The sequence below is a fragment of the Aedes albopictus genome, chromosome 3 (genome assembly GCF_035046485.1).
Source record: "Aedes albopictus strain Foshan chromosome 3, AalbF5, whole genome shotgun sequence".
NCBI classification, from domain to species: domain Eukaryota; kingdom Metazoa; phylum Arthropoda; class Insecta; order Diptera; family Culicidae; genus Aedes; species Aedes albopictus.
This window is the reverse complement of record NC_085138.1, coordinates 123047311-123070329: the sequence shown is the minus strand read 5'-3', so window position 1 is coordinate 123070329 and position 23019 is coordinate 123047311. Positions and strand designations below refer to the sequence as shown.

Below are 23019 nucleotides of genomic sequence, written 5' to 3'. Positions count from 1 at the left end.
GCCCGAGGTAGACAACCCTTTGTTCCAGTAAGAGATGTGTTGGGAACCCGCGATCTAACCTATATGCGGTCCATTTATGAGTTTCTTCGCATGTGTTGTATAAAGGTATAATCTTCTGTTTTTTTTTTCGCTTCAGTTTTTTTTTCTTTGTGTTTTGTCTTTTTTGTGTTATATGTTCCTGGCCATCCGGCAGACGAAAACCCGTGACAAGCCCGTGCAAACACCAGAGGCGACGCCAAAAGCCAAGATACCTCCCGGATGTGCTACAGAGAACCCTGAAACCTTATCCTCACCATGCCTTTCCTTAAAATTTTGTGACCCGCTAACCTCGAGCAGCCACGAGTACCCTGGCCTCCTCCCAGTACTAACCTTGAGTACCTAAGAAAGTCAGAAAATTGTATGTAACTGAATACAAATAATGAATTGCGGCTCCGTAAAGCGTTACACGCGATTGAGCCATAAATAAATGAACTAGATAATAATAATAGCGTCAGTTTGGGCAGCCATTGAATGCGCCATCCAACACCTAGGAGTCCCGGATAGCTTACGCTGGATGTGGCTGGATACTGGAGAGCTATTTCCAGAATAGAGTGCTACTCTATGACACAGACGAAGGCGAAAAGAGATACAACGGGAGTACCACAAGGGTCCATCTTGGGCCCGGTACTATGGAACGCGGCGTACGATGGCGTATTGAGGCTCACACTTCCACCAGGCGTAAAGCTGGTCGACTTTGCCGATGACATTACCCTCACGGTATACGACGAGTCGATAGAGGAAGTAGAACTGACAGCGGCGCATGCACGCGAAAAAATCCGTTCTGATAAACGTAAATATAAAAAATATACACCGTGAACTGGATCTAGTTCCAGCTGAAAATATAGACTTTCTAGGTAACGTGACATCTAGTTCACGGTGTTCATTTTTTATTGTTGTTATGGTTGCTATGCATAGTTTCCGTTGCCGTGACTGGGAGTGCACGTGTATCGGAACGGATTTTTTTTGCGTGTGCAATTGGCATGATCGAAGACTGGATGAGGTCTCTTCAGCTGGCACTCGCACACCACAAGACGGAAGTGGTGGTGGTGAACAACCGCAAGTCTGAACAACATGCGGTAGTCACCACAGGCGGGTGCGCGATCAAATCCAAGCGCTCATTGAAGCAACTCGGAATCATGATCGTTGATAAGCTGAACTTCGGCAGCCAAGTGGAATATGCTTGCAAGAGGGCAAGCATGGCGATTATGGCACTATCGAAGATAATGTTAAATAGCTCGGCAATAGTCTCGAGTAAGCGTAGACTTCTCGCGGCAGTAGCGGTCTCCATACTATGGTATGGCGCTGCTGCATGGTCGAGCGCGCTAGTAGTCAAGCAAAACGTAGAGCGGCTCGATAGTACGCACAGGTTTATGGGCCTTAGTGTCATCAGCGCATACCGTACGGTATCAAAGGACGCAGTATGCGTGCTGGCGAGTATGATGCCCATAGCACTTGTGGTGTTAGAGGACGAGGAGTGCTTCGCGGCACAAGAGGCGCGGGACGGATTGCCAGAACATTGTCGATGTTGAAATGGCAGAGGGATTGGCCATCCTCCAAAAAGGGTAGATGCACACACAGGCTCATACCGAGCGTGTCCAAGTGGACGAGCAGGCCCCATGGCGAGGTGAAATTTCACTTGATGCAATTTCCGTCAGGCCATGGGTGCTTTAGGTGGTATCAGCACAGATTCGGACATGCAGGCTCTCCTGCGTGTCTGGAGTGTGCAGACTGCGACGAGACCGCGGAACATGTGCTCTTTGAATGCCCACGCTTTGTGGAGCAAAGGTCGAGTATGCAGGAGGTATGCGGTAGAGATATCACTCCTGACAACATTGTTGAAAGGATGTGTACGGGGGAGGACAAGTGGGATGCTGTTTCTTCCACGGTATCTCGAATCGTCCTTGAACTACAGAGAAAATGGCGAGCCGAACAACAGCTAGTTGAGTTGGCTCCCCCTCCCCATCCAGTAGCTTGAGCCCAACGGGTAGTCTAAGTACTAGCCAGGTCCCGAGCCTCCGGGGAAAAGCAAACAACTTAAGGCGGTAGCAGGTGGAATTATTATTAGAGTGTAAATTATTATTAGAGTGTTCTCATAGTACGAAGTCAACCCCCTTCTCGAAGTCATCCCTAACGGGCGTACCGCGAAGGTAAGGAATAGAGAGAAAGAGGTTTTAGTGTCGACCCCACATAACCTCTCGGGTATCTGTAGAAGCAGATTTCCTCCTTCTATATATAGAAAAGAGTAGTTGAGTCAGCCGATCGGATATTGTAAAGAGCAACGTATGTGTTGCTGAATTGAGGTTGGAATCGCTGGCCGATTCAATCAGTCACGACAGGTTTAACACACTCTCTCTCTCTCTCTCTTCTTGGCGTAAGGTCCTCATGTGGACAAAGCCTGCTTCTCAGCTTAGTGTTCTATAAGCACTTCCAGAGTTATTAACTGAGAGCTTCCTCTGCCAATGACCATTTTGCATGCGTATATCGTGTGGCAGGCACGAAGATACTCTATGCCCAAGGAAGTCAAGAAAATTTCCCTTACGAAAAGATCCTGGACCGACCGGGAATCGAACCCATCACCCTCAGCATGGTCATGCTGAATACCCGTGCGTTTACCGCCTCGGCTATATGGGCCCTAACACACACCGACTGGAAAATGTTGCGATGAAAAAGGTCTTTCGTCGTGAAGCTGGAGTACCGTCCTGCGGATATTCCGGAAGCTGGAAGCGTAGAAGATCAGTTGAGTGCCAACCAATGGAGTGTCTCTCTAGTAGAGACGTGGGGCATGTGGGACTGCCACACGAATGCTACTATGCTCGTGAACGACATGTGGCAGGACTTTCCATCAACGTCAACAAGACTAAAGCGATTTTTTTCATTTATTATAACTCATGAATTCTCTCATTGAAGTGCTATCTTTCAGAAATAATACGTTCTCCATGCGATACAATCCAGTTATATTTAAAACTCCGGGCATCTCTCATCGGATTGGTTCGTCACTCGGATTTCCTCCGGATCGATGTACTTATCAACCAGAGCGTTCACTTTTTCAACAACCTGTTCGTCCTGCGTCAGTTGACGAGTCCTGGACAGAAGCCAGTAGCTTTCACGCGATCGATTCTCCGGAAGCGATTCGCAAGACCACACTACCGAAAAGTTTTCATAATCTGTATCCAGCACCCAGTAGTTGGACCGATCATTGGCTGAAATGATGAGAACATTTGCGATTAATTTTCATTTCACCCATCTCAAACACCACACAATCAACTTACGAGCACCGAAAAACGCAACGTTCAGCTTAGCCGGGACCGCCTCATCGTCCGGAAACGACAGCTTAGCCGTGCCGACGGCCACAATCGCAGTGTCATTCACCAAACTGTACGCCGAATTCGTGACGGAAATCGTTGATGGATCAATCAATGCATAGTGAGCTTGGCTGCAGTCCAGATTGGTTTCGAATTCCTGTTCGTATCGTTGGATTTCGTACCACCTGCCTAGATAGCGATCCAGGCAGAATACTTGAACTACCTCGACGTCTGTTCGGCAGGGTCTGTCGTAGTAAACGTCCGCTGAGATGGATACTGCCAATAATGTCACTAAACTAACGATGCGTAGCACTGTTGCGCGAATCATTGTGATGCTAGTAAACTTTGATTGCGGTTTGAATCACTGCCCTGGTGAAGATGCTCTTTTTATACATAGAAGATACAGCCATTAAAGCAGATAAATATGAATTGTTTCTCATGATAAGAGATCCCCCTGGGCATGGAAATTTGGAGATTGCGTGACAAATTGAATGGGATGATATGCAAAAACATCGTTTTGATTTTAGCTTTTCATGTCTTATACTCGAAATGCTAAAGTATTGTCCACTTAGAATCCGGACGCATGGGATATTTCTGGTGGCGCTCTCAATGATCACAATCATCATTTTTTTTTTACAGCAGTCTGATCATAGACTAGTCTTTTTTTAATGGTGAAAATTTCATCGTTTTTCTTGAGACGAGTGAAAAGTTATTTCAGATTCAAGACAAGAGAAGGAAAAAATCTTGCACAAACAAGATCTAATCGTGGTCAGGTACAATCAGTCGCGAAAAATTTTAATAATATTTTTGATGAAAGAACAATGAATAATATTTGTTTTGATGGTTTCACCTTTTATGTTTGTTATTCCGTCCCTGGGATAAACGTGATTTTGTCCGTCCGTATTCTAAATGGATAATGTCTTATTTACACACGTGATAAATTAGACGAAAACAATCTCGATTTTTCTAAGCATATGGAAGCAGACCAACTCAGTCAGTTCAATCTACCTTAGTCTTTTTATTTCATTCAAGATTTCTAGAAAACGACGGAAGTTCATCATGTGATCAATTTAATTTGCTCTTCTACTTTCGCACAGCAAATATGAAAGGTTGAATCATAAGTAATCATTTTCTAACTCTTCATCTGATCTAGGATCTACGGAAAGTTGAATTACACATATGATAATGATTGTTGACTTGACCGTTATCTAATGGGAGTCTTGAATTGAAAGCCATATTATCATTCGATACGTCCTATATAGGTGACACCTCATCATTGGGACAATTCTAAATATGTTTGGGTAGTGAAAGCATGCGTAGATAAGATATGGTTTGTTGGGGACACTTTTTCATATGACAAGGGGTGACGCAATGATATCGTGATAGGTAATCGATTATTCCAGAGGTGTTGAGTTTCTACAGATTTCGATCCACTTTTAAATTTTATGCATTTGGGCGACCCAACTGAAGATTTTTTTTAATTACAAGAAAGTCTTGCGAGTTTTCAAACGTTTATCAATTATTGAAGCAACGCTTGCAAATAACGCCCTTGAGACCCCTGGAACCCCACTGAAATGTCCCTAAGACGTGATAGTACCCCCCTGGACCCCTAAAACACACCTAAGACCCCCTAAAGCGTCTCAAGTTCTCCTAAACCGCCCATAGGACCCCATGAAGCGTTTATGGAACTCCCCTGAGGCCTAGTAAAACCCCCTGAGGTCCCCTGAAACACCTCCGAGACCCAATGAAGCGCCCCTCGGACCCTCAGAAGCTCCCTGAGATCCTTTGAACCCCCTTGAGACCCCCTGAAGCGGCTGAGGTCACCCGGGTTGCTCTTGGGACCCCTAAAACGCCCCTTAGACACCTAAAACACTCTGAGACCCCATAAAGCAGAGTTTCACATTTCTCATGTACATAAATGTGACAGTGCGCCTCCCACCGAATTGTCTCCTAGCACTTCAAAATCGCAGTGTGCTCACGAAATCCTGTATGGGCGAGCTAGGCGCATAGCTCTCGGAGAGTGTGTGTTGTTGGTTTATAGGGCGAAAAACAACTTTTTGGAAACGAAGAGCCTTGGAATCTTTTTTTTTTATTTACAACTCAATTGTCTGGTTAGTCTATACGATACGACTAGGGACTCTCAATGCAAAGGTTAAAGTTCCACATCACGTTCGTTTAGAACGTTTTAAGCATAAATTTTTTCACATCAGTCAGCGCATAAGATGAAGCACATGTGGCACATCTTGAGAAAAATGAGGCGCACAACTTTGAGTCTCAGAACGTACAGTGCCCCTGGGAGCTCGCCAGCTTGCATTGTGGCTCCCGTGAAACTATAGCACGTGAACATTAACTTTGCCTTAAAGTCCCCCATAAAACCCACCTGAGATAACCTAGAGCCCCTGAAAGCCCCCTTAAGCCCCACTGAGTTCACTTGGAGCGCCTCTTAGATCCCATGAACCAGGGACCCCGTGAAACCCTTTGGGTTTTAAACCCTTGAGACCCTCCTTGAAACCCCACTGCAACGCCCATGAAACCCCGTGAAACTCCCTCCTACCCGCCGAAACGCCCCTGAAACCTCCCTTTGCTCTCCACTAAAACCGGTCTGAATCTTGCAACGCCCCTGAGACCCCCTGAAACTCTGCTGAGGCTTCCTGGAACACCCCCGAATAGCACATATGTTGTAGATGAGTCTATATGACTCCTATATGACCAAATTTGGTCATATTAGAGTCATACCGACTCATGTATGACATGTGTGCTACTAGGGCCCTTGAGACCCCGTGGGACCCCCTAAAGCACCCTGAAACGCCCCTGATGCTTTCTGTAGCCCCACTAAAATTATCTGGAATGAGATCCCTTAAAGCACCCCTGAGATCCCCTGAAATCTTCCTGATGCCCTCTGGAATGTCCCTGGGTCCCCCTGAAGCACCCCTTAGGCCAGCAGGGATCTTCGGTAAAACTTTTGAGTCCCTGAAACGCTCCTAAAACACCCTGAAACTTCGTTGAGACGCCTCTGAGTCCGCCATATAACACATATGGGAACGCTCCTGAGACCCACTGAAGCGCATCTGAGATCTCATGGAACCCTCTGAAAACCGACAACACTTCTCGACATTGCGTCAAGCAGCGTTTAAGAATTTGAGTGTTTGTGCCCCCAAGAGGGAGTCTTATCACCGCTTTTGTGGAATCTCGTTTCAGATACCCTATTGAGGTAATTCAATAATAGCGATTTTCCTACTTATGGTTTTGCCGACGACTATCTAACGTTGTTAGTTGGTTTGTGCATCATCACCCTTTTTGACCTGATGCAAAGCGCTCTTCAGGTAGTCACTAGCTAGTTGAGCGGCTATCCGAGCAAAGTTTTAGAACAACCGGATAATACACTGAGTTATCTGATACCAAAAATAATTAACTAAATTTGTTCTCATTTTGGCTGAATAAGCAGGCAACCCCGGGTAGAGCTTAATGGCAAAAGAATGGCAAATTTTACCATTAAAACAGAATGTTTGAATGGCAAAATGTGTTATTTGTTTGTTTGAAATAAGAGTTAAAATAACAAAAATAATAACAAAATTTTGGTAGCAGAAAAACTTAAAAATAACTTATTTTGCCATTGTAATAACAAAGTAATGGTAAAGCATGCGGATTAAATTGAAGATCAAAATAATTTATTATTGAGATATTGATAACAAAATAAGACCGAGTTCTAAATTAACATAAATTGATGTGCATCAAATAGAATCCATTGCGAATCAAACACACAGCTGAGAATCCGGATTTGTTTACTTTTGCGAGATACGTCGAATTGAAAAGTTATGCTTGAAATATTCAATATAATAGTTAATGGTATATTAAGAGTAAAATATGTTATGGTGCCTACCCAAGTAACCAAAAGTTCCGCTTCCCATGACAAAATGCACTTTCAAGTTCCGCGAAGTTCAGATAAAGTTCCGAATGGAACTTTCTGGCTGCTTAAGAGGCTAACGATGAGCCTTGCTGGAACTTCGGTCACAAGTTCGGGCAAGGCTCATTGTTAGCCTCTTACCCGACCAGAAGCACCTAACAAGATACTAACAAAATTATAACAATTGTTGTTAGAAATAACATAATTTGATATTATTTTGTTGTAAGGATTCTCATATTTGAATGACCATGACAAAATTGTAACAAAATTTGTTATTATTCAAGAAACAAAACTATAACAAAACTTGTATTATTTATTCAAACAGGTATGTAACAAAATTTGTTACATTATGCGTATTAAAATAATTGCCTGTAACATAATTTCGTAACAGATTTATTATAATATTTGCTATGATTTTGTAACCAAAATATTTCTAAATTTGTTAGATTTTTTGTATTGACGCAAAAAAGTTTGAAAATTTTTGTAATATTGACCACTCGAGAGGAAAGGTTAAAAACAAAACGTATAGCATGAGTAGCATTCATTTATAACGCCACGCTAAAATCGTCATGTTCTAACACCCCTTCCTCTTCCAACACGCTTTTTAGTATGAAAGTTCTAAAGTTTTTGTATTGACCGTATCGCTCAATTGTTCCTTCTCCCTCTCCCTTGATCGTTACGTAATTTGTGGACGGCGTCATATTTGTTATGAAAAATATAACGAAACTTGTTATTATTTAGTTTTAATCTGCCAAATTCTTAACCCTCGAGCGATCGCGCTGTTGTATTTTGTACAACACGTTGAAAAAATCTCGCTTTTTGTACTCAGCATTAGCGTGGTGCTGACGAAAGGTACCGTAAACCGGGGTCAAATTGATCAGCGGGGTGAAATTGATCACTCGGGTACTACATTGTAACTCCATACTAGGAACTCTTAAGCGTCGTAATGATCTTAAACTTTTTACGTCATCTGATTCGTAGTTGTCTAGAGATAAGTGAAACTTTTAATTTTTAAGAAAAAAGTTAGTTTTGTCTTATTTTTTCAAGGAATTTGCAATTTATTTCTCATTTAGATGAAAACATTGTTGCTAAACAATCAATTGCTAATAGGACTTCCAGTGAATTCTCTGCTTTAACATTTTTATGGAGCCTTGGTTGGGATGTTAAGCAGCTAATCCGAACATGAAATTGTTATAAAAAGTTCATTTTATCAAGAAATAGTCATTTATTGTAATAGAAATCACTTATTTTTAATGAAATTGCCTACCTTTAGGCGTTTAAGGGGAAATTTCGAAATTTAATTTTGCATTTAACCCTTTGGAGCCGGAGGGGTCATATATGACCCCGGCGATGAAACCGAGCATAACAAACGTGTTCGACACCAGCGAGGCTGCGTCGACAGCGGCGAAACAAATCGGCTCCAAAAGGTTAAAGTATTAAATTCACTAGTTGTAAGATTTTAGATGCGTTATTCGGTTTCAGAAGAGCAAAATTAAGCGGTGAAGGAAATTTTCCTTCCCAACCGATGCTTAATTGTATACTGATCAATTTCGCCCCAAAGTGGCATTTCCAATATTTTGATATTTTAAGTTATTTAACTTAAAGTTTAAATTTGTTGAACAAAATTTTGTCACATGGTTCCATGGAGATCCACTGGGTACTGGTTTTACAGAAATTCTTTTGGCAATATTTGAACAGGCACTGATGTTATCCGTAAAAGTTGTTTTAAAGTGATCAATTTGACCCCGGATTACGGTAGTCAACCGCGCGAGTTACGGAAGGTTAAACAAGTACTGTTTTGAAGCTATCGATATGCGATATCATCACAGCTAGAAGTTGTAGTAAAAAAAACTGTTGGGATATCAACATGACTTGTCGGATGTAAACATTATTATCAAAACAAACTGTAAGCTGGATATATAGCTGCGAATCAAATGCTTCACAGGTAGGTTCACTATCTGTTTTCTATTTTTTGGGATTCTTTTATTGCAATCTAATCCACTAGCGGAATAGTTGTTGGAAGATGTGCCAATCGAATAAAAATACAACCATCAAAACAGCTGCTTTTATACAGTTCATTTTGTAATGTTGCAGCGCTTTGTAGCGTTCTTTAGTAGAAATTGGAGGGCCGGCGGTAAAAAAAGGCTAACAGTAAAGAAAAATTTTCTCTAATGAACTACGCGTAACTTCGAAACTGTGGGAAAGCCGCGTAGAGAAAGTCGTGTAAAAGTGAAACCACTATATAGCGAATCTGCGCGAAATCGGTATACGACAAAACTTTAATATCTCGGTTTCGGGCGAAACTTAGCTAAAGTATTCAGCATAACAATAGTATAAGTGTTGTGACGTGAGAAAAGATTGTCTGGTTTCTAGAGTAACTTTTGAGAAGTAGGTATATGTTTTTGACATTTTTGTTCTTGAAAAACTGTAACTCGGAAACCATTCACATTAGAGAAAAAGTGTCTAAAAAGGAATGGTAAGGAAGCCTATTTGCTTTGTGAAAAAATAAACACTGAAAAAAACATTTTTTACTCATAAAAACATATTTTAACACAAAAACTCAAATTCTCAAAATACGTTATTCTTTTACCGTGAATAATTTTGAAGGAAACTCAGGTGTTCTGGTGACAAAATGAAACATGCAGCAAACATTATTAAAAAAAAAAAGCTTTTCTAATAGTAATTTTGAGGGTTTTTTTTTAAATCGTTTTCGGTCGATAAAAAGATATGTTTCAATACCAGAATATGTTTCCACCAAAAATTTCGAATCGCAATGACGTTAATAATTATCTTCCTAAAAATAACGGTTTCAGAGATATCTTTTTCTTCTTTGTGGCTCTACGTCCCCACTGGGACTTGGCCTGCCTCGCTTCAACTTAGTGTTCTTTGATCACTTCCACAGTTATTAATTGAAGGGCTTTCTTTGCCTGCCATTGCATGAATTTGTAAATTGTGAGGCAAGGACAATTATACATTATGCCCAAGGAGTCGAGAAAACTTTCCCGACCGGAACGGGAATCGAACCCGCCGTCTCCGGAATGGTGATCCATAGCCTTAACCACTAGGCTAACTGGAGACCCCTTCAGAGATATTTGGAAGTTAATTTCATGATTCTCTCAATATGTAAAAAATGGGCCCTTTTCATAAGTTATTTGTGATGCTCCATCAACAACACTATGTTAATTCCAACACATTTTTTTATCCCACCAACTTTCTCTTTGACACTCACTTGATTGGACGAACAGTTTGAAAGTTATAGGAAGATTGTGAACTTCATATTGTAGAAACAAATGAAATATCTAACATTCTTATATCGAATGATGGTAATTGGTTGTTTTAATCGATAAACTCTAAGTAAGAACAAATAAATATGAATTCGAAATACCTGAATTCTATGTTTGATATTCAACCATACGTTTCATTGTTTTAAACAAGCGTTATTTTTTCTGCGTGAGCAAGTTTAAGGCAATGTGGCTGACAAAACCCTCATTATGAAGATAACCAACCAGCTGATAATACCCAAAGTCACCTTATGTAAAACGGTGGATATTGCAAATGCTGTAATATCCGTCCAAATGAGCAATTTTTCCGTTACATGGAACGTTCGATACTTTTGACTTGAATTTTGCACAAATGACGTGTCTTTACACACAAAAACATGAGATCGATTGCAGAAAATACCAAAACAGTAAGAGGAATTAAATAATTATTATCATTAAAAAATGCCCTCTGTTGCCCAATTTATTCATGGAATTTGTTTATTCTGCCTATTTTACTTCGGCCTTAGGGAGTATCCATTAACCAGGACGCGCGCCAGTTTGATCCTGAAACTGCACCGTGCTCGCGCCGTATACGACAAGCGAGGTTTTCTGGTGTTGTACTTTTTCCACCGGCGCGCGTCCTGAAGGATTAAGTACGCAACGCAAAAATTGGAAATTTTCAACCCTCCCTGCCTCCTCCAAACGTGACAATATACCTACTTATGGATGACCGCTTATGTGATGGATTTAATTTCATTGCTTAACATAAAATAAAATTTTGAACATAACTAAATTATATCTAAAGTTGTTATCATATCTGCGTATGACATAATTGTGATCGATTAAAACAAAATCTCTCACGACAAATCAAGTCTTTTATGTGTCAACGAGCCCAATGTGTGTCATACTACCCCTCGCGTGTACGTCTGATATACAAGGATTTGAATGACGAAACTGGCAATACGTAGAACCAGTAAAGCTTCTATCACCACTCTCTTCAAGAACCGTGATGGCCTCATTGTTAGAGGCGTCAGATTTGTACCGATGGAAGGTGTCTTGGTTCAAATCCCGTTTGGATCCTAAAATTTTATAACGTTCTGGAAACTATTTTTTTATGTTACTTCCTTTTTCTAAAAATAGAATAACACACTTAAAAATATTTACCCAAAAAATGAGTATAAAAATTAGTTTTTACCCTAATAGGTGTCAAAGGAATTCTAACAGAATTTGTTATAATTTTGTTAAATTCTATCATATTTCATGGAACAAGCTTTGTAATATTTTTGTTATGATCATAGCACAAGTTATTACATTTTTGTTCTTTTCAGTGGGAAATTTGTTAGAATTTGTGTTATTTTAACTACTAACGGTACATGTTTTATAACAACCTTTGTTATAAAAATTTATTGTAACAAAATAACACAGCTTGTTATAATTTTGTATTGTCCATCTAGTCGGGTAAGCAGCCAGAAAGTTCCATTCGGGACTTTATCTGTACTTCGCTGAACTTTAAGCTGCTTAAGATGCTACTAGGAACTTTGTCGGAACTTTCAAGTTCATAGAAGTTCAGTTCAGTAACATTGTGTTTCAATGAAGATTAAATTTATTTCTTTTACAAAAAACAACTGTTTGAGCATACACGAATAAAAGACAAATATGAATTTATGAAATCAATGAATGAAAGGCTTGAGCAAAAAAAATTGCCGCCCATCGGATTCGAACCGATAGTCGCTGCGTGAGAACCCTACGCTCTACCACAGAACTACAGCTGCGATTGAGTCAACAGCAGGTAAAATCTGACTTGAACCGATTTTCTGTCCGCAGCTAGTTTTGGACATTTGTACATTAGTGAAGTTAGCTTCACTTAGTCAAGTGTCTTCAGCAGCGCAGCGGTAAGTCGGCAGGTTATCACGCAGAAGGATCGAGTTCAAATCTACATAGCAGCGACATATGTGAAAGTGTAATTATCAGAAGCAATTGGCAGACATGAATCACAAACCCCACCAACAAAAACAGGGTGGGGTTGTGATTCTGAAAAACACATTTTTGTTTCTGCATGAATTTTGTCAAAGTTCTGTCAGAAGCTGCTTAGAAGGCTATCCAGCGTGCTTATGTGAACTTTCAAGTTCCAAAATTACTTAAAAATGAAGCTGCTTAGAAGGCTAATGAGCAACCTCGAACAAGCTGCTTAGCTTATAAAGTACCCTTTTATCTGAACTTTTGGTTATTTGGGTAATGTTTATAAATAATTTCTCACAATATCAAAATAATGGCAAATTTAGCTAGGAATGTAAATTATGTTATTGTTTTGATATTTTATACAATTCATTATAAAAGGTGCTGAATTGCAAGTTTTACCATGATAGTAATTTTTGTTATTGATGTGTTATTTAGCATTATTCATGAATAACATATCAATGACAAGATTTGCTATGATTGTATATTTTGCTATTGATTTGCCATTTTAAGTTTTTCATAATAACAGAAGAATGGCAAAACGAGATATGATGGCAAAACCAGTTATTATTTTGTCCTTTGTTTGCCATTAGCCTCTACCCGGGACATAACAAACATGATAATAATCAAGTATACGCGAGATATCATTCAAATATCTCATTTTGTTATCATCAAAGGCACCCTGATAACAATATGTGTAAATCGATCCATTTCATCCAAATGAAAGCTCCTTTGTTATCAAAAAGATATTGTCGTCGACGATGATGCCCCCAGTTGGACAGGTGTAGTAACATGGTTTATCAAACTGATAACAAAAAGTTGTAAAATAAGTTATGAAGCAAACACTAGTTATCACTATGTTACTGGTCAGTTATTGTACTTTGCTCGGGTAACCTTTCTTGATTCCAAACTTTCCTGGACACCTATCATTAAGTTCAGAATCAAGAAAGCTTGTATGGCATTCGGGCAATGCCTGTGTACCTTTGGCACAACCTTGGGTCTAAAACCCAAGTATATTAAATATATTTACATAACTTTTGTTCGACCAATATTGGCCTATGGTCTTGTGTGGCGACAGAAGGGCGAAGTGAGACCGATCCTATCAAAGTAAGGCCATTTTTCAAGGATGTGCTCAATGGCGAAGTCTGGAGCGTTCTCTTCAACTCCCACGGCAGCGCTCAAAGTTCTCTTTGGCGTTGCCCCACTACACATTCATCTCAAACAAGAAGCACTTACCATTTACGGGTACTCGGTTTACTAGAGGAAGCTTCTGTGAACCGTAGATCAACACTCCACGAAATTCCGGGGAAGAGTGGATAACTGGTTATCTAAAGAGGGGCTGCCCATGGTGCGCAGCGAGCTAGGTGGGTCGACCAAGTGGAGGACGATCTGCGGACCCTACGCAGAGTGCGGAACTGGAGGCAAACTGCCATGGACCGAGTGGAATGGAGGCGGCTACTATGTACAGCAGAGGCCACCCCGGCCTTAGCCTGACCGGTAAGGTAAGTAAGGCTGCCCATAAACCATGTGGTCATGAGGGGGGGGGGGGTTCGACCAATGACCATTTTGTATGGACAAATAAAAAAAATTGTATGGAGCAACCCGAGCAGAGGAAAATATCAAAATAATAACAACGGAATCACAAAACCTGTTTTTATATCTTGGTTTGTTGTTATTAAGTTATTAAGTCATCACCGTTCCATAACATGTTCTGTTGGGCAATCTTATTTTGTTATGATCGTGCTCTTGGTATATTTTCTTTAAATTACATTTCAATAACATTTTTTGTTGTAGCACAAGTTCAGTTATTATTGTGTCATTGAGACTGTACAAATATTTGATCGTTAATATTACAACATAACTAGCTTTGCAATCAAAACTACACCATTCGAGATTTTCGTTGTTCACATCAGTTCGTGAGGAACTGTAAGAGAAAATATTAGTTTATCATCAGTTCCTCTTCTTTCTGACATTACGTTTTAACTGTGACAGAGCCAACTTATCAGCCTTTTGTTTTATAAGCACTTTGAAAAGTATACCTGTTTTTTTTTTGTCCCAGTTTCAGTTAGGTATGAATACGAATATAAAGAGTGTAATAGAGTGTTAGCCATTTTATAAAACATTTTGGATCAACTGGTGGAATTCAAGGACAAACAACACATTTTCGACAAAAATGTAAAAAAAAAGTAATCAAGAAGAAGAACTCTATTGATTATTTTTAGACATTTTATTTTTATTGATTTCACTGCATCGAGCCCACTTAGCTTCACTTGGATAAATGTGTCAATCAATGAGGTAATAATGTAAAATAATCTTATAAACAATGAATCACCTAAAAAAGCGCTTCAAAACGTCGGTAGTTTTTCATTTTAAGTTGTTTGGAAAATAAACGAAAACTATTGTTTCTCTCTGTTTTCGATAATAAATCGCTTGCGACAACAACGACGTCCCAATTATGAATGAAACATTTAACAATAGATCCTATTGTTGCGTATCTCATTGAATTCATATGGGACTTTGGAGGAGTTACTATCCGCAACAGAAAAAAAGCAAGTTTTGTTTTCAGATTGTTATCAATAACTTATTCATATCAAAATTTGTTATTGAAATGTTTTAAAAATTCGCTGTTATTAAGTTGTTACTGAAACTAACAAAACATGTTATTAAGCAGGTCTTCTAGGAACATTTTTTTGTTATAATTTTTGTTATTTTGCCGCTTATGACAGACAAGTTTATAACAGGAGATGATATGTAAAAAACATGAAAATAACTCTTTCCGTTACTCAGTTATATTTCCAAAATAAGACATTCTATTATGCTGTTGCTATTCCCTTCTGCTCGGGAATGACCACGGGGGGGGGGGGGGGGGGGGGTGGTTTGAAAAGTCCCAAAAAATGACTACGTGGTTTATGGACAGCCCCAGAGAAGTATTTCAGACGGCATCGTATGTTACACTGATGGCTTTTCTTCTAGAAGGTCGAGCAGGTGCTGGTGTTTATTCTTGTGAGCTAAGGCTGCATCAATCTTACTCACTTCGTAGACACTGCACCGTTTTCAGGCCTTAATCTTTGCTCTTATGTGCGGAGTGCAATCAGCACTTCAGCAACACGTAATGGGCAAAGTAATAAACTTCTGTTCAGGTCGTCAGGCTGCCTTTGACGCAGTTGCTTCGGTCAACTCAATGTCGATGTTAGTTACCGCTTGTCGAACTCAAATCGAGGAGCTGAATTCAGCAAACACAGTTCACTTTTTATGGGCACCTGTCCATTTCCATCGCTGGAAATGAATTGGCTGATGAGTTAACTCGCACTGGAGCTTCACATGACATCATTGGTTTGGAGCCAGATATTCCGATATCGAAGTGTTGAAAAAAGCTTCAGATTGACACCTGGGCTGCCACTCAGCATACAAACCATATTGGAATATGTTGGAGTCATGTCTACAAACAAAATTGCATTCACTCAAAGTGCAAATTTTCGGTAATACCAATCCGTGTGGTCAATTATGAATTTCAAATAACACAACGTACATATGTACAGATGGGTAAATTATTGGTTAAATTGGGAAAAAATCCACAGCTCAGGTGAGATAACCATCTCTGTTGTACATATGTACGAAGAGCGAAAGCGATTTGTTTATTGTTTGAAACTGTTTGCCTATCGTACAGGCAACGCTTCCCATATTTGCGGTTTAGGGGAAGATGATATAGATCGATGAGATTAGAATTGAACCTTATGACAACTAGGTTGCCGGGTCATTAATTGGCTCGGTAGCTTAGTTGGTAAAGCACTTGTCTAGCGAATAAGGGTCGTGAGTTAAAATCTCACCTGAGTTGTGGATTTTTTCCCAATTTAACCAATAATTTACCCATCTGTACATATGTACGTTGAGTTATTTGAAATTCAAAATTGCATTGTACTGAGCCATCTCCAGGGGTAGCTGTGAATCCGGTTATGGAACTTCAAATCATTTGATATGTAGATGTCCAGTTTTTGCGCAACTGCGTTTCCGAGTATTCGGTAAACACTTATTAAGTGAAACTGACTTCAGAAACCTCAATCTTCAGGAAATTCTGTTGTTCTTAACCTGCTGTGGTAAAGAGCGATAGGCTCTTTAAACACTGTATACGGTATTACAGTGTCCATTTCAGGGCGCTGTTCAAACCCATTCATTGTGGTACGCTTATGCGTTAGTGCCATCTTCCAGGGTATTTTTCCTATATTCCTACTTGTCCCTATCCCCATCCTAATTCTTATTTTCTTTATTTTCCCTTAGATAATGAAATAGGCTTTCATTGAGGCAATGGCACAAATGTCCTAAATTAAGGATAACGTACCTCTGAAGTCAGCCTTCTGATACCTGATACCTAAAACCCACCTGAGGCCACCTTGAATGCCCCTAAGACCCCTAAAACTCATCTGAGAACGCCCCTGAGACCCCCTGAAGAGCTCCTGAGATCCCCTGGATCATGGTGCACAGTTGGGCTTAGTTGCTGTCGTGAACCGGAGAACAGACGCTTAGGCTTTCAGAACAAAAACTCCCCCGCCTCTGTCAGACTACGACCAAAGTTCCCACCGGGTTGGTTACCCGATCTTCCCTAATTTTGCTAACAGCCCGGTCGGGGCCACGAGGAGGTAGGGGTATGAGTTGCAGGGAACAGACTAATGACCTCAATGGGGTATGTGTTACGCGCTACCCAGCTTTTACCTTGCCAGGGTGTGGCATTTTTTTCAGCTCATATTATCGCATATTCAACCCCTATGCATCGGTTGTGCGCGAGTGTTTGCTCCTATGTCTACCGGAAATGCAAATAATTTTCCGTCGTCTGGCAACTTTCTCTTGAGCAAACTTAATTTAGCAAAAACCGAAATTTCAAAAAGCTATTAAAAACAAATGTCATTGCTCTCGCACTTCTTCGCCAGATTTTACGTCTGCTCAAGCTGCCATCTTCCACACACATTAAATCCTCTCTCAGCAGACAGTCGTAATCATCGCGCCCCTTTCAGTTATCATTAAAAACCAATCTTATTGGCTTGGTGGCGCTGCTGCTAGCTGGTAGCACTCGATTATATTGCACACATTTTCATGGCGGCACTTGGTAATTTCCCAACTGAAGAACCATACCAGAAGCCACGACACACACCGTACCTACAACAAGCGCTTCACGCCAATCTCGTAAAATCCCACACGAGATCACCTCAGCATGGAAAGCCGGCTTTCTTTCGTCTTTTGTCGCAATGACGCGACGACGATGATACCAAAGTGTCGTTGCATCTGTCACCAGCGCCAACCGCATACGCCACCATCTTCCGACGACGCTTTTGACACTCACTACCTAGGACTAGTGCACAAAGCGCAGAGTTTAATGAAAATTTAATTTCCCACCCAAGTAACGCAAAGGGATTCGCTTTTCGCTTTCGCCAGTCGTGTGCGGCACTGCAAATTGCCAAACTTCAGCTTCCATGTAGGGGAGAGCGGGGCATAACGTACCGTCTAAGCTGACTAAGATTTGGCGTCTTTTAGTCAAAGTAGTAAACTATTCTTCAGAACGGAAGACATCCATAAAGTCTTCTGTTTTGAAGAAGAGTTTACTACTTTGACTAAATGACGCTTACTTTTGACCTATGCCATACCCAATGTACCGAATCAATAAAAAAAGTGTTACCTTTTAGGTGCTGAAGAAGTGTATGAGGCGAAACGTTCGTTGGCGATTTCTGTTTTGGCTTGGAATAAAAATATCAGGGAGCTTTATTTTACTATTAACGGTTGCAATGGAATGTGTCGGAGGTGCAAGCCCGTGCACAAGGGGGGGGGGGGGCGGGTTTGAGTGGTAACACCTCAACACCCCCTCCCATTACCGAGGCTTCATATACTAGGCGCCCCTGCGCCTTTTTTCGAAATTGGGAAAATGCCCTACTTTGGCGCCACTTCTGTGCACGGGCCTGCCTGGGTACATGGAAGATTGGTAGACCTTAAAAAGTGAATGCCATATTATCAGCACTAAATTGCTTAAAATAGTTTCCTGGGATTCCAGTCATTCTTGGGTTTAACTAGTTCAATTGCTGGCATCTGAATTAAACTTATAATATAATTAAAGAGCGTAAGGGCATTTTGTCCCAAGGGTGCGTATTAGGGTGGCCCACACTTATATGAAAAACAAAAATTTCAAAAAATACCAAGTCTTACCTCAAAAATCAGTTGTTTTGGACTCCCAGAAGCTACGTTCAAAATTTGAGCAAAATCGTTTGAGCCTAAGGGGGCGCTCAAAACGCTTGAAGTTTGTATGTGAAAACTTGGCCAAATGTATGCAGAAATTTTAAGTTTTCGAATTTTGACGCTAGGTGGCGCTGTAAGCGTTCAATAATCAAACCCTTTGGTATTATTGTAGATGACTATATGCCAGAGAACTTTGTCGAAGACCGCGAAGTGATCCGACGGCTGTGAAAAAAGTTATACCCTAGGCAAAGTGAGGCAAAGTATTGAGATTTCATTATTGATAATATTCCTTTACATGTTTTGGAAAAATAAAAATAAAGTTTAACCTCACTTTTCCTAGGGTATAACTTTTTTCACAGCCGTTGGATCACTTTGCGGTCTTCGACAAAGTTGTTTGGCATATAATCACCTACAACAATACCAAAGGGTTTGATTATTGAACGCTTACAGCGCCACCTAGCGTCAAAATTCGAAAACTTTAAATTTCTGCATACATTTGGCCAAGTTTTTCCATACAAACTTCAAGCGTTTTGAGCGCCCCCTTAGGCTCAACCAATTTTGCTCAAATTTTGAACGTAGCTTCTGGGAGTCAAAAACAACTGATTGAGGAGGTAAGACTTGGCATTTTTCGAAATTTTTGTTTTTCATATAAGTGTGGGCCACCTTAGTGCGTATTGTCCCAGGCTACCCTACGTACACTCAGGGTAGTTTCAGTGTGCTTCTTCATTGCAGTTCGTTTAGGCTGGTCAATCGTTTTTATGGAAAAAGTCCTAGTTTAGACAATTCGCGCCAATTCGCGTCCCTATACGCGGGACGTTCACTTTCACTATTTCACTACCTTAACATCGATTCGCGGGAACGAGGTCAAAACGCGCACGAACTCGAGTCGCTCGCATAGCCAGTGGCTATTAGCCACTCGAATTTGAACTTTTCTCAACAGTACAGCCAAGCTAGAGTAATCCAGTGAGGGTACAAATAATACAGATCTGGAATATTCGATAGCCGATGTTTTTCAAAGTTCATTATATTAGTCATAACAAGTGAACAAAATTTCATTGCATTCGGTTCATTGAATCCGGAGATATAACAGCCCAAAGTTGGATATCGGATAATTATACCCTTTTCTAGAATCTTTCTAACTTCGTGGAAAATAGTCCGACCTTTTCCAAATTTTGACCAGTGATACACAAATAGTTGATGAACTTACAGTAAAAGTTTGAGAATATTTGATGCCCTTTGAAAACTGAAAATTTTACCTGTCCCAGTTATTTTGAGTATCCCCTGTAGCAACATTAGCCAGAAGCTTGCGCTTACTGGCGAACACCGCAGAGCTATTGGACATCATCCGGGACAGTGCCGCAATAGCTGTGGAGGCTCTTTTACAGGCATAACACAGCGTAACAAAAATTAACTTTTTGTCTGTCTCAAGAGGAAACTTATGTGTCTCCGAAGCATTTTGGGCCGCTGAATCCGAATCCGGGCTCAGATTTGCTCTAACACGTCATAATTTTGAGCTATACCTCAATTTATAGGGCAAAAAATGCGATTTTGTGCTTTTTTGACTGCAAGCCACCAAGCAAGGAAATATTTTTTTTAAGCAATCAAAAGGTTAATTGGTCAATTAACATCTAAATTAACGACTCATGCAAAAAATTTCATTTTATCAAATCTAATTTGATAGTTTTAAGCTCGCCACCATTTTTCTGGTCCCATCCGCGACCCAGTTGCCGTTGCTGGCGGGTACTCAGTATGGAACCGATATGATGACGATATCCGTCTCCCACCCAGAAACCGCCTGACAATGCAGTTGCTGAGCCGCATCACAGTGGTTCAGGTTTAGCTGCGTTACCTGCACTGTGATTTGTTGTTCACTGCGGCTTTCTTAAAGGCCGGGCACCTTGGACCACCCATCGGATGTCTGTTGTTCGAGGATTTCCCGGTACAGATCATGCAGATGGGCGGACTCGTGCAGCTTTGGGCCTTATGACCTTCAGCGCCGCATCGCCTGCACAGTTTGCGCCTGTCGGGACCTTTGCAGTCCCACGACATGTGTCCTGCTTCCAGACACCTATGGGGCCTGACGCACCCCCCCCCCCCGCTTGCGAGTCAGCCGCGTAGTTGCCGGCTAAGAATAGGACTACTAACCCCAATTCAAGGTGTCAAGTGACCCGTGCCGAGGAATGAGTGATCGAGGGGGTGAAAAAGATGCTCGATCTTTAACGGAGCCTGTGGGGCACCTGGGCACCCCGCACAGTAAGCTGTCCCTTACCGCGTTAATGCAGAGCTCTGGCGTGGTTGACATTCTTTCTCGTGCGACTCGTGGGAACTAAATATGAGTAACAAATACAATCAAATCCAAAAAATCAGGTGCAGTAGGTAGTAGTGGTGCGATCAACCCCTTCGCAAGAAGCGGGTTGTTGAGGTCTCCAACAAGGAGAAGCGAGGAGTCAGGTGCTGGAAGCTGCTTACGCAGCTCAAGCGTGGGAACTCCTGTCCACTCCACGGCAAGCCAGCCGGCGGAGGTTATGGACGGAGCATGGTTGCTGAGGGCCATCAGCCAAGTAGTAGGAAAAGGACGGCCCGCATTAGAGGTTGCTGCGCACCAGCTTGGCAAAATCATCGACTTTGCGACAACTAAGTCGAATATAAGCAAGGACCTGAAAACGGCCTTGCTTAGACTTAGAGTGTCTGTCGACGAGGCCAAGCAGGAGCACGCGGTCGCGTTGCTGGCTGCTGCAGCGGCGGAACCCGCAAAAGAGAAGGCGTCGAAGTTTACACAAACGGAGGCCTTCTCCTTTGCAGGTAGTCCGAAGAGTGTGGAAGCAAATGCTCGTGACAAACGTGACAAGCATTCGCAGAAGCGGGCGAGGCAGCCGTCAGGTGAGGAGCTGTCTGGCGGCGCCCGCAAGGCCAGGCGTATAATAACCCCGAAAGCCGGTGGTATGCCGGAAAGTCGGACCCCAGCCAGGGTTCCCGGAAAACTGGGAAGGGTGGCCCGTCCCGGAACGATGGGAACAAGGGGTTGCGACCAATGGTGGGCCCTCAGCAGCCACAGAGCAGGGCGATCCAAGGAGAGGACCCTCCTTGGACAAAGGTAGAGCGGAAGATGAAGAAGAAGGTGAATCCGCAGGCAGAAGTGCAGGACGCCAAGCCAAGGCGTAGGAAGGCAGGTGCCAGGCGCGAGAAAGGCGACGCTATCGTCATCAAGACGGAACAGTCTAGGTACTCGGACGTCTTGAAGACGATGCGAAGCGACGCCAAGCTTGAGGGTCTTGGAGCTGACGTACGCAGTATTAGACGTACTCGTACGGGTGAGATGATCCTGGAGCTGAAGCGCCAGAAGGAACACAAGGGCGACGCCTACAAGAGGCTGGCAGAAGAGGTCCTTGGTGAGGGTGTGCAGGTGAGGGCTCTGACACATGAGGCGACTCTGAAGGTCAAAGACATTGACGAGATGGAAGTGGAGAGTTCGTCACGGCACTGCGTGGAAGAGCTGGAAGAGCTCGTCACGGCACTGCGTGGAAGAGCTGGAAGAGCTCGTCACGGCACTGCGGCAACAGTGCGATGTGCAGGTGGCCGCCGCAGCCGTTAAGCTACGGAAAGGGCCAGCAGGGACACAGATAGTCTTGGTTCAGCTACCTGTGGCGGATGTTAAAAAGTCCGTTAAAGTAGGAAGTATAAAGGTGGGCTGGTGTGTATGTCACCTGACATTCCCCGAGCCACCAGAGGTTTGCTGTCTTAACGGCTGCAGCGGCCACCTGCACATCGCACTGTTGCCACAGTGCCGTGACGAGCTCTTCCACTTCGGTGATCTCATCAATGTCCTTGACCTTCAGAGTCGCCTCATGTGTCAGAGCCCTCACCTGCACACCCTCACCAAGGACCTATTCTGTCAGCCTCTTGTAGGCGGCGCCCTTGTGTTCCTTCTGGCGCTTCAGCTCCAGGATCATCTCGCCCGTACGAATACGTCTAATACTGCGTACGTCAGCTCCAAGACCCTCAAGCTTGGCGTCGCTTCGCATCGTCTTCAAGACGTCCGAGTACTTGGACTGTTCCGTCTTGATGACGATCGCGTCGCCTTTCTCGCGCTTGGCACCTGCCCTCCTACGCCTTGGCTTGGCGTTCTGCGCTACTACCTGCGGATTCGTCTTCTTCTTCTTCCACTCTACCTTTGTCCAAGGGGGGTCCTCCCCTTGGATCGGCCTGCTCTGTGGCTGCTGAGGGGCCACCAGCGGTCGCAACTCCTTGTTCCCATCGTTCCGGGACGGGCCAGCCTTTTCAGGCCCACCTTTTTCAGCTTTCCGGGAACCCTGGCCCGGGGTAATGATTGGCTTGGTTTTGC

At 42.3% G+C, this 23019-nt stretch overlaps 1 protein-coding gene across 1 annotated transcript in view; it reads right to left on the bottom strand.

Annotated features, from left to right (window-relative positions):
• LOC109433277 (uncharacterized) overlaps window positions 1-23019 on the bottom strand; it is a 45880-nt gene that overhangs the window by 20559 nt on the left and 2302 nt on the right. Inside the window, exons 5-6 of the mRNA XM_062857460.1 lie at window positions 3309-3702; window positions 3005-3239 (exon numbers count right to left, since the gene is read on the bottom strand). Coding sequence (XP_062713444.1) covers window positions 3005-3239; window positions 3309-3702 — 629 coding nt within the window. The remainder of the gene's footprint in view (window positions 1-3004; window positions 3240-3308; window positions 3703-23019) is intronic.